Source organism: Puntigrus tetrazona, chromosome 19 (assembly GCF_018831695.1).
Source record: "Puntigrus tetrazona isolate hp1 chromosome 19, ASM1883169v1, whole genome shotgun sequence".
Classification (NCBI taxonomy): Eukaryota; Metazoa; Chordata; class Actinopteri; order Cypriniformes; family Cyprinidae; genus Puntigrus; species Puntigrus tetrazona.
Window position 1 is genome coordinate 20,204,351 of NC_056717.1, and position 12,602 is coordinate 20,216,952.

Consider the following 12,602-nt stretch of genomic DNA (forward strand, 5'->3'; position numbering starts at 1 on the left):
ATAATATTTTTCTATTAAATTTAATATTAACAACATTAAATAATTTAAACTAGTGCCCCTGAAATGAGATCAACCCCCATGGGGCATCAGAATAATTGTGCACAGGCTAAGCTTCATTTAGTTACCCTAATGAAATCTCTTTAGGATAGTTCATTATTTATATGGGTATTGGAAATCACCCATCTCTCTACTTTATTCAACTATTGCTTCCTGCTGTCCCGTTCATTCTCCTGAACGCGAGTGTAGAAGCCATCAGTTAACTGAAGGGGATGTCTTTGCTACATCACTGTTCTATCCCCTGTCTGTCCTGGCAGCCAATCAAATTAAAGCTAGGGCCTCCCTGCATTGACTCAGTTTCCCCTCACGCCGCCCCTGGTGGCGAACTTAATTGCAGTTGCGTATTGTGTTTCTGCTCTCGTTCTCTCTCCTTCCTGTCCTCCGTCACGTTCCTCTTTGTCCTTCCTTCTCCTTTCTCTTGCTGTGACGTGTGGGACTCTTTACCTTTTTGGCCCGAGGCCTGCTTGAGTTACGGACGCATTTGAACTGGGCGGGTGGCTGGACCACAGCTCTCGGTTAAGGGCACAGCCAGGCTCAACACAATGTCATTCAACTCCTGTTAAACTATTCATAACGGCTTGGGTGCCTGCAGGAGGCCACAAATATGCAAACGCTCTGTTTGATGGAGGTGGACCAGGTGAACCTGAAGAACAGAGATGTTTGCTTGAAAGATTGTCAGAGGGAGGGATGAGATGGTGTATCATGTAGAGGTTAGCATGGGTAAAGAGATGTAGCCAGAGGCCTAGGAGAGGTTTAGGAGAAAATAATGCATGTGCGGAGGTGAAGACGTTTGTGAAGGATGGGAATGAAGGACGTTTAGCCTATATAACTCCAAATTCTATTTAGGAGACATTTACATTTAATTTAACTTTAGAAGTTAAGCGTTAAAGTTCATAATGTACATAAATATTAAATACTTGTTCAGTCTATCACTTCTTTAGTCACTTTTGAGGCACCATTTTAGTTATCCTGCCTTGTTATGGGGATTTTTGCATCCAGTGGGACTTGAATAAAAACTTAAAAGAACTTAAAATGTCCGAACCTTATAATGGCAGTGAATGAGTTATTCAATAGTCCAAAAGTCCAATAAAGTGCACCTATCACAAAAAAGTATGCCACATGGCACTGGGGTGTTATTGAAGAACTTCATTGACGCAGATCCATGTGGTTTTGTAAGAAAAATGTTGATGTGAAAATTGCGCAAAACGAAGATTTGTTTAAAATTTATGTCAGAGGACTCTTCTAAGAGGAGAGGTTTTTCTTTTTTGTAAACAAATCTTGGTTCTCGCAAGACTAGCATATTTCTACCGCTTTCATCCACTTGTGAACTTGCACAAAACAATTAGCAGAAGCTGGAGATGACGGTTTATAAAGTGACATATATGGATGCCCGTAAAAGTCTTACAAAAACTCTTCGGTTCGCTTCAGGAGGTATTTAAGGAAAGCAGCTTTACTCAAAATCTTTGGGGAAATCTTAAAAATTTGAAGAAAGATATTTTTGATCAATAATATGCATTTTCTAAGGACTTAATTTGGCATTTTTCTTCATATTTACGCTTTCCGATTCCAGATTTTCAAATAGTTGTATCTCCGTTGTATCCAAATCTACATCAAGGGAAAGCGTGTTTGTTCAGCTTTCAGATTACGCATAAATCTACATTTTAAACCTATATGACTTTTTTTCTTAAATTTGAGTTCACTTAACCGTTTTTGGTGAAAATCTAGTCATGAGTCCACAGGATCAGTGTAAAAGATTTCTCCAGGTGATTTTATGACATGTTCTTCATGCAATGCTACAGTATAGAAAACAGACAATGTAACCAAAAGCTGCACCCTATGATGGTATCCTACCCTTTAGCATGAATATTTCCTCCGTGTCTTACGTTGTCTTGATGAAGTAATGGGAACGGAGCCGGTCAAGTGTATTTATATTTCAGTTGATTCATAATTCATCATGCCTTAAATCATGCCTTGATTAATTTGACATCAAACGTGGGCTGTTAATATTTAGTTACAAAGCATGTATGATGTTACTGTTTCAATTTGATAATGATGCTCCTTTTTTAATCAGGCTGATGTGGCTTCATACGCCGTAAGCAACCATTCTCGTATTCTAGGATCCGATTCGCAAGGCCACGCTGAGGCTCTCCTGTCAAAAAAACACGTTTGCCAGAGGGATTGCCATTGTACCCTGTCCAAGTTCCACAAAAGGATTTTGACTCCATTTCAAGGAAACAATAACGCAGGTAGGGTGGATAACATCTCAATTTCCTTGTGGGAGAACGATCCATTAAACATTGGCACAGACTATAACTAAAAGGCCCGGTGGGTCTTTAATTGAGCGACGCAGATGGACCAGCCAGCGCCACCAGCGTCATCATGGCTGGAGATCGATGTGGATTTGGGTTTTGCCCTCTTTTTTCTCCTTCTTCTCTGCCTTTTCTTATTGGTCACCGTTGTGCGTTGCGCTCAAACTGTCGTGGATCCGTACGGAGCCATTTCCACCTCCACCTACCAGGAGGAGCAGATAAATAACTGATATCCGATCTTGCCAAACCAACACAAAGGATTCTTATGAAAATGTCTGTGTTCAGAATGGGAGACTCCGCGTTACGCAATCACAAACTATTCAGATGACCGTGATATTATTGCATCATTTCAAACATGAAGTGAGGTCAGCGACAAATAAAATACAAATACATTGATTATGCAGTTATAGCCAAATGTTTGAACAAGAATGTAGACGTTTATTGGAATGCATTCATATTACAGCACACTGCGATATAATTTTGTGTCCTGTCTTCTTTTTGCATTACATTCACACTTCTTGCATTGGATTTAAATTCATAGGAGGCCGTTTCCTACCAAAGGGAATAATACAGGGAGTAAAATCAGGTTGCTACAACACTACCTGCTATTTTGAAGCGTAAATAAACACAAGGGGATTTTCAGAGCTGTAGGTGATATTATTTTGCACAATAACGTAGCCTACCTACCACACTTCGCGACGTCTGACAGGCGCCTTGGGCTTCGGTACGTGACGAGACACGCAATGAAATAGTTATAGTAGGTTTTTGGCTTTTAGTGCTAAAACTGCGGGCTTGTCCGGGATTTGAACCCGGGACCTCTCGCGCCCTAAGCGAGAATCATACCCCTAGACCCCTAGATAAACGCTTCCTAACTACCGAATTCCAAACAGCTTTTTCGTTCACTCTCAGGAGTGCTTCGAGAAGGTGACGCCATTTATAGGGACGTTCCAAACGAAAGTGAGGGACTGAATCTCTTCACGAAGGGCCCTTCCATAAGTCCGTCACCGAAGGGAACGTGCTATGGACACTTCAAGGAAGTGATCTCCGTTTGTTATCACGCAATCTTCAATTAGAAACTCTTGCGATGCATTTTAAAACTGCGATTAATTTCGACATGCAAACATAAGTAGAATAGGCTGCTTGAAATCTCTTTATTTTAATGTGATACAAAACATGTTGTCAGTATTTTAAGACCGTGGTGTAGACAAGGGTATGCACGTTTAGTTTGAAAAAGGTTGATAGACATTTGGTCATTTGTCAAATCTATGGGTCTAGCGTCGGGTCTCATCTTCATCTTATGTTCGTATTTTAGTTTTGAAGAATTGGGCAATATATGCTATAGGCTACTTCTAAACACTTTTTGAGTATATGCAGGCTACTTTACCTAAGCATTATTTTTTTTCTAGAAATTTGGGTTTCACTTTTTTTTCACGACATTTGAAAATAATTTTTAGTCATTTCTATCAATGAGCTCGCATACATAAGTTGTAGCAGCTTTGAAAGTTGGTGAGTGATTTTGTTTTTTTCCTCTTTAATGTGATTTTCTTTTGACAGCCTATAAGTAATCGCTCTTCTAGGGTTACAGGACGTGATATTTGAACACTGGCCAGTTGCGAATGTAATATTTATATACAACAATTCAATAATAAGAAGTTAACGTTGCGGTATATTATATATATTAGACTCAGTATTGTATTGATTTTGCTAAATTGTGTAAACGGAAATATTACATATAAAGCCAAAGAAGAACTGCTGATGATCTCCTAACAAAACACAACAGGTATTTGACGGGAAGCAGTACATAAAGGGATTCTATGTTAACACATTTGTACGTTTTATCAAATGTCTGATAATTTATTTATTTATAAGATAAGCAGACTTCCACTGTCTGCGTAGGGATTTTAGCTCTGCTGATAGACAGGCATTGATCAAACTGTCTCACGTACTGCGAGGCACTCTACCATTTCAGCCATTTGAGTCTAGACATGTACTAGAGATCGTTTGAAGATTAAAGGAGTCATTTTCAGTAAATAACCTGACCACAATGCACTTATTTGATTAAACACACCTGGTCTATTTAACTCTGGTTGTTTTGAATAAACTCGATGATATGTATTAGAGATAATCAGACCAGAATAATGGGCAATTATTTTTAAGCGCCCAATGCATCATACTGAACATTCTTTTACATTTGTAAACCCTGGGCTTGTAGCCAGCAGGATCCTATCAGACAACTCATTATTCTATTGTAGGCAAATTGGCCCTGATCCCCTATAGATCAACTGTCTGTAGTGGAATGCTGATCAGGAGCTGCTACAGCACTCGCAGTGAACCATGATGCTTCCCGGATGCCTGAAGTCTCTGGATGGGCACATCTGCAGACACTTGTCTCTCACGATTAGCTGGAAGTGAGCAGTCTTGATTCCACCTCCTGGGTTCTGCTCACTCTGTGAACGTTAGCGTACTCGAGAAGGCCCTCCACCTAAGAAGAACCTTCCCATCACCAGCTGCATATTCTGCACAATTCATTACAATTCACACACTTATGTAACAGAAAAACCTATGAATTTATGCATCTGTTATAAAAACGACTGTAGAATCTAAAATGAAAAGCCAGAAAACAACGTATACAAAAAAAACCATGGTATTAAATAGTAATATCACGGTGCTTTGAGGCTTAAACGATATCTGAATGAGCGCAATAATCATGCACCAGAATATTTTTATAGCCTATTATTATTGTCCAAAAAAACTAAAATAAAACCAAGTAAAAAAGTTAAATCCTAGTTCGTGGTAGTTTTTGATATATTTTTGCTTATGTAACACTCCTAGCAGGAATTAATAACAAAATTAATTTTAAAAAACATACAAAAAAAACGTATGTTTAGCTATCTTTCCAACATATATGCAGGACACGTTAAACCAGTTTATGTTTAACGTGTTTTCTAATCGATTATTTGTACAAACAATATCAGAACAATATCAAGATATTTAGATAGATAGCCTAATAAATAAACAGGCTGATAAAAACTACAGTCTTACATAAAGCCATCATAACAACGATGTTTTATCACCGTTATTGGCCTCCTCTGCCTCTACTAACATGTCTGCGATCTACGTCCGATGCCTCACTTCCGCTCCCCGCCTCGCTCGTCGGATGATATTCGTCTGTTTCCGCCTGGAACTTCCTTTCTGGCAGCGGCTTAATCTTCGCCAACATGCCAGTGAGTACTAGAGAGCAAAAACATGTCCATATACACCACTTACATGACATTGAGACCTAGATATCGGAACGCGTTCAAGAACGTACCCTTACGGTCGGCCTTAATGTACGCCTTGTCACGTAAACTAGAAGATGAACGTAAAAATAAGCGTTGAGTCTCGAATGGTTCGGCGGCGTGGATTCGCGCCCTGCATCAAGATGGCGGCGCGCATAGAACAAAACATGGACGTTTAACAGTAATGTGACGCACGATTAAGTGCCCGTGCGTTTTTATAATCTGATATTGTGATACTATACTCTAAAGCGGTTAAACTGTGTTCACGCCTCCGCTTGAGACAAGCAATCGCTTTAAGACTGAAAATGGATGTCGTGAGGCTTTCTGGCGATGCCAGAATTAACTGAAAATGGCAAAGCTTTCTGCGTGGCTCCATCAAAACATTATTATCTACCTACCTAGACAATATTTAAGACATGCTACAGTAATGCTGTCTGGATAGGCAGCTCTCCTAATAAGATGGATGTTTGTGTGAAGGTGCTGATCAAAAAAGTGTTTAATGGCAGTTTTCTCATGTAGAATCATGTTGTTTATGTAAATAGCTCGCAAAAGACTTGCTGCACCCGACCCCCGAGGAGGAGAGGAGGAGGCACAAGAAGAAGCGTCTCGTACAGAGTCCCAATTCTTATTTCATGGATGTCAAGTGTCCAGGTGAGCGTCCTTCACGCGTCTCTGGATAATTGGATGGGTCTCGTCAAAATGGCCTTAATCGTGCTTCTCTTGTTTTCAGGATGTTATAAGATCACAACGGTGTTCAGCCACGCACAGACAGTCGTGCTTTGTGTCGGTTGCTCAACCGTCCTGTGTCAGCCCACCGGAGGCAAAGCTCGACTCACAGAAGGTTTGTTTGTGTTTTTGCTCAGTCTCAGGTGTGTGTAGGTGCAACAGTGAAATGGAGAAATAAAACTGTAAGCAGTTTGGTAGCCATAGAGTTATTGAAGTTATATATATGTGTGTGTGTGTGTGTGTGTGTGTATGTATATATAAAGAATCAGGGATGTGCCAAAAATCTGACATAAAAAACACAAATAATAGTTTGAAATGCTTTTTAAAATGCATGTATTTCTATCAAATATCTTCAATGGTTTTGATACTAGAGCTTCCATATATATTTTAATTGTACTGTTCTGTAAATAGATTTGGAATTAAATGCTTTTTTTGCAGTACAATAGTATAGTTACAATAGTGATATAATAATGTAAATAATAATAATAAAGGAAAAATGTTGAATGAAGATGTTGAAGAAGAATGGTAATTGTATGCCGCCTGTGGATGCAAGTAATGATGCATAAACCTAGCCGACCGTTTGAAAAGGAGATTTTTGAGCACTCATTGATATTCATTAGCTGATTCAAGTCATAATTTTGCAGTGGATGGATATTGTAATTTAGTGCAGTCATTTGAATGGAAATTTGTGTTTTTGCTTACACTGAGTTGTACTTCTGATGCTGGAAGCTCTGTGATGCTGCCACGTAGATAAACACTAGCACTGTATTCTGAATATCACTGAAATGAACTCTGCAGATAGTAGTTTGTCTGTAGCTGCTGACTGGTGCAAACATTATTTTGCTCTGACTTCAGTTTATGATAGATTCAAGTAATTCCTCATCGAGTATGACAGCATTCGCAGTCATCATTGGGAATTTAGCCATCACTTGATACAAAGCTGATAAACCGATTCGTTCATAATCTGTGACTCTTGCAGCAATTCAGAGGTTTTCTGAACATTCATAATATATTCATTGTTGTGACAGGTCTACAGCATATTATAGTCTTTCTGATTCAGATGTTAACAGATGTTCAGCTATATTTCATATGGATGATTGACGTCATTGTGCGGCTTTGGACCACTAAACGTGGTTTTTGCTAGCAGGAGCAAATATTCATTTGCAATAAGCAAATAAATGCATTGGTCTGTTTAAAGGTGAAGGATGTAGTTTTTTTTTATGTTAAAGTGACTTCATTTATGTATAGACAACTATAAATAAGATATTGGTTTGTTAATTATCCTTTTTAATAGATTTATTAGACCTGCGTATTTGAACATTGGCTCAACCAGTGTCTTTGTTTTTTTTGATGCACAAATGAAAGCTCACTTTTTTAAAAAGAAAAAAAGGCAAAAACAGAATGTGTGCTTTTTTCCAAATGTTTGAAGTCACTGTGGGGTGACATTCATGCATTTGTTGTTAATGAGCTTAGCTGTTGTTTGAGATAACAACCTCTATTTTTATTTTGATTTCTCCAGGGTGTTCCTTCAGAAGGAAGCAGCATTAAGATGTTTTCTGGATGCTTCATTGGATAGAGAGGGAAAGAGAGAGAGGGAGGAGACGGACCAGCCTCAGTGACAGCTGCCTGATTATCACAAGCAAGAGATGAAGTAGATCCAATCACCCGCAGAGGGCTGAAGAACTGACAGGAACACCCTCCAACCTAGTGTCTCTTTTTCTCTCTGTCTCAGTCTCAATAAAATGTTTGGGCTACATTAACGTTGTAATGTTTTTGTTCAAAATATCACGTTTCATCCACACGGGTGCTTGCATATCAGAAAACTGACCATTTCAACTATTCAACCCATACCAAATTTCAAAAGAAGAAAAAAAAAAAATTTAATCTAGTATGGTGCTCAAGAAACCCACTACAATTAATGCTAATATAATTTAAACAGTGAAGTCTTTCTAGTGTCATTTTTGATTGTGTCCTTGCTGAATAGAAGTATACATTCCATTAGGAATTGAAATATTGCTCAAAGAAAACCATACAAATCTAAATGAAAATATCCACTAAAAATGTGTATTAAGAGTCCTCAGACTGAGTCTCTGGATAGATTTAATAAAACTCAGTGCAGTGAAAATGCATTAAGATTTCTGAAAAGCTTTTCAAAAGGCATTTCTTTCCAGTATTCATAATATACTCATACAGATGACATTCATTATCAAGGACAAGGAACCAAAGACCCAGTGGGGTTTATTAAACATGGTAACCCACCGTGTGTTGAATTACAATGTTCAAATAGCATCAGTGAATGACATTTTAATAATCGTTACCTGAGAGATAAACCGTAAGATAAAGTGATATATGAAAAGATGCATCGAAAAAAAAGTGGTCAGCTTACTGTATGTGAGATGAACTGTCAGTAATCTGCCATGAAGTGTAGTAATGTGTCTGTGCGAGTATATTCAAACTCACCTACACGGCGTTTAAGATCTCACAGCGCAGCACACTGACAGATAGCAACCTTTGTCAGGAAGCAGTGGTGTCCTGTCATTTAGTTTCCAAGATCATTAGTTGATTGCTTTTCTCTGTCGAACTGCTATCTTCAGTGGCCCCCGAGTGATAATATGATGAAATCAATTCAATTGTATTCTCTACCCTCCAGGAATGAGACCAGTAGGCTAAATTGTCTGTGTCCCTCCTTAACCAAATCAACTGCAAATTGTGACTGCCTAATGATGCCTTGTGGGAATGAAACTGCAGCCTCACGGGAGCATCTCATGATTACTTTCAAGAGTCCAAACTTAACTCTTAGATAGATACATAGATATAGAGATTATATAGTCTGCTCATTTATCTTCACATCATGGCGTTCTCCTGTGGACCATGTTTTGGAACAATGCAGTCATGCTATAGATATTTTTCCCATTATGAAGAATATGTTTAAATACCACACACTCCGCACTCCAACAAGAGGCCAGCTTCAGCCGTTCTGTACAAATGCAGTTCCTGAAATGACCACCTAGTGTCAGAAAATCTGTAACCCTGCTTTGGCTTTTTGTTTATGCAAATATCCTTTTCTGTTTTAACTATGCATTTTGAGTGCCTTGTTATTCATCATTAAAAAAAAGCTCTGCTAATCAAATATATTGCACAGGACTAACTAATATATTTATTAATTTAAATGCAAACAAAGTTACGTTTATTAAAATAAATCCTAGATATACATTTGATTGAAATAATACATAATTATATTCTAAAAGTAGGCTACTTATTATGAGTTAAAATGTAGGTTAATAGAGACCAAATAATATTTTAAAAATATGAATGATAATTGTCTAGAATATATTGGATATTTATACATTAAACTATGTAGATTGCTTAAAATTTGAAGATGGGGGTCCCTTACATGAGGATGGACATATGTAGTGGTCCGTGGCATCTAAAAGTTTAAAATATGTATGAGCTTCCCCCTCCTGTTGATATATTGGATAACCGAACATCTTACAGTAACTTCCATATTTTTTCCATATCAGCACGGAATCCATGGCTACCATTAACGTTCCTCGATTTGTCTTCTCCTGTGTTAACAGAAGAAATAAATTCCTACAGGTTTGTAACAAGTGAAGGGTGAGTAAATCATGAACAATGGCCTCATATTTATTGTTGCCATTATTTAGTGTTGCCATTGCCTTACAATGAGATGCTCTCAAGGGTAAACTCGACCTCAACAATCCCTAGACTCCCATTCAGGTTTGGCTCCATGCTGTTATGAAAAGGCCGGTTTTCACAGTCCAGTCCTTTCCTGACAGGCTTTAGGTTTCCGCATACGTTTAAGAGCATTTAAGCGCCCTCTTTTAAAGAAAAACAAAACCCGGACGGGTAAGAAACTCTCCCGCTAAACACAATCAGGCATCTCGCCATCATAATTTTCAATGCCGCTGTCTTTAGTTGATGTATTAAACGCTTGTTTTCCATGACATATCTATATGTTATACCGCTGTTAGGCTTTCTCTCAGAGATCAGTGGGGTGTGAAAGCCTCTCCAGATGCCTGACTGTGGTTCCGCTCACCTCGGCTCCCTCCCCGTGTGAAGAGGCTACCGAAGGGCATCTGTAGTAATAGGGTAATCTATTATAGGGCTCTCACTCGCTCTCTGGTTTCCCATTCCCCAGCCCCTGTCTCAGCACTTCGTCAGGACGAATGAGAGGAGGAGTTTAACTAAGCACATTACTGTGTGCCACTTGCATATCCCAGCACTTCCTCAATTAAACCCCCTCCACCATAATCTCCCTTATCCCATTAACCCACACAAGCGCGCCTGAACATGAGCTTGACTTTTCCGGTACGCCTTCGAATTTATTTATTTATTTTTTTTGCACACTTGGTCAATTTCACAAAAGCAATAAGCCCACACTGCATCTAGCTTTCGGGAGTCACAGATACTAAAACGTGTAAATCGCTGTGAATCCACATGCAAGCTAGAACAACAACATTCCTCCAAATTTTGCCCCAGCTAGCCTAAAAGTGCTATCCGAGCGAACAATTTCACATGGCAGTTTCCCAACACAGAATAAATGATGGCTGTTGTTGTTGTTGTTATTACTTTTGCAATGTTGTGATGTTCAAATTTTTGCTAAATGTGACCTGTTTTTTTTTCAAATTATTTATTCGACGGATGCATATAATGCAAACATCAGCTGCTGAGTTCATTCACACAGAAAAGTGCGCTCACACTCCAGCGGTTCTCAATATTTATCGTCGTCTCTCTTCAGTTATCTGACTCCATTGCCTCATTCGGTGTTGTATCCTCTTTTCAGGAAAGCTGACCTCCTCATTCCATCTGTGACCCGTAGAACCTGAAGAAAGACATACACGACCCCCGGCCCTCTCAACTCTCAAGCATGCAGCTTGCTTATCACTCCTCTGGACGCAGACATAGGCCAGGGACGTTAGCTGACAGTTTCCTGTTGAACTAACATTCTTTTTCACAATATATTGCTTGCCCATGTTACTTAAAAGATATATTTGCTACTGTATTTAAATGCCATAGCTGATTATAATGCTCATTATAAACTGTGAATTAATGCAAAACATTTGTATAATTGTAAAAAAATAAAATAAAACATCATTAATAATAATTCACAAAGGTTAGAAAATATCCCACAGACCACGTTGCGTAGCGCGACGCAGGCCGGAAGTGCACGCGCCGTCCTAACGATCTTTGAGGTAAGTTATTTTAGGACTCACGAGGGCGATAGTTATTAAACGTTTAAATACCTATGTTGTTATTGTTACATTATCGGCGAAATTATTTGCCGTGATAGACATTTCCGCGTGCGTTTATTCCGCGTAAGTTATTCAATATAATAAATCAGACAGAGGGAGAGCTTCTGGTCAACTCTTCAGCGTTTGTGTTCAAATGAAATAAACGACAGACGATTATTATGATCAGTTTAGACCTCTCTTTATTAGGCTACTTTTATTTTTTCCCCTAATTTATTTACAATAGCTATCTTGTGTTCATCTATCTATAAAAAAATAAATACAAAAAAACGTTCTGTTTTAATAGCCAGCATTATAACATTTTTTTTTTATTCCTGTAACGACAAAGATTCATTTTTAGCAGCCAGTACTCACTTCTCATTATTAGCAATGTTTCAAACAGTTGTGCTGCTGTTATTTTTGGAGGAAAACAATGCAGCCTCGTTCAATCAAACTTCTTCTTTTTTAAAAAAACAACAACAACAACACACTAACCTCACGCTTATAATATATTAAAATCATAAAACTCAGCGACGCTTCTGTATACCTTTTGGAGAGAAAAAAAAATCTTTTCAGCTTGACACGTTTTACTTTTTCTGAAGATGATAGCCTCGGTTAGAGAATTTGTGCGATTCTATAAAAAAAAAAAACTGAGAAGGAAAGTGGGACAAAGAGAGAGAAAAGAAAGAGGCTAGGATTTAACCGAATGTGATTAGTTTAGGTAGACGGGAAGATCAGTTTCCCAATTCCCCTTTTTTGCCCATGATCTCCCTCCCTTTGTATTCCCAATCCTCCTTCTCATTCATCTGTCCTTCTTAAGGAATCTCAGAGATTTGGGTGGAGAGAAAGCTGACTTGTGAGTCTCGAATCAATCAGGTCTTTTTTTCCCCCTTTTCTCTCACTTGCTGCGATTTGCCGACATCACGGGTAGTCTCTCTCTCCCTCTCTCTCTCTCTCTCTCTCTCTCTCTCTCTCTCTCTCTC

General features: G+C 38.6%; 1 protein-coding gene across 1 annotated transcript; it reads left to right on the top strand.

Annotated features, from left to right (window-relative positions):
• The first annotated feature begins 5,471 nt into the window (after positions 1-5,471).
• Positions 5,472-8,126, top strand: LOC122323930 (40S ribosomal protein S27). Its single transcript, XM_043218051.1, has 4 exons — positions 5,472-5,590; positions 6,187-6,295; positions 6,375-6,485; positions 7,890-8,126. Exons 1-4 carry the CDS (start codon positions 5,585-5,587, stop codon positions 7,916-7,918), a joined length of 255 nt encoding a protein of 84 aa, XP_043073986.1. The 5' UTR covers positions 5,472-5,584; the 3' UTR covers positions 7,919-8,126.
• The last annotated feature ends 4,476 nt before the right edge of the window (positions 8,127-12,602 follow it).

Coding starts and splice junctions, on each gene's coding strand:
- LOC122323930 (XM_043218051.1), top strand. Junction 6,296..6,374: donor CATGGATGTCAAGTGTCCAG/GTGAGCGTCCTT, acceptor TCTTGTTTTCAG/GATGTTATAAGATCACAACG. Junction 6,486..7,889: donor CAAAGCTCGACTCACAGAAG/GTTTGTTTGTGT, acceptor TGATTTCTCCAG/GGTGTTCCTTCAGAAGGAAG.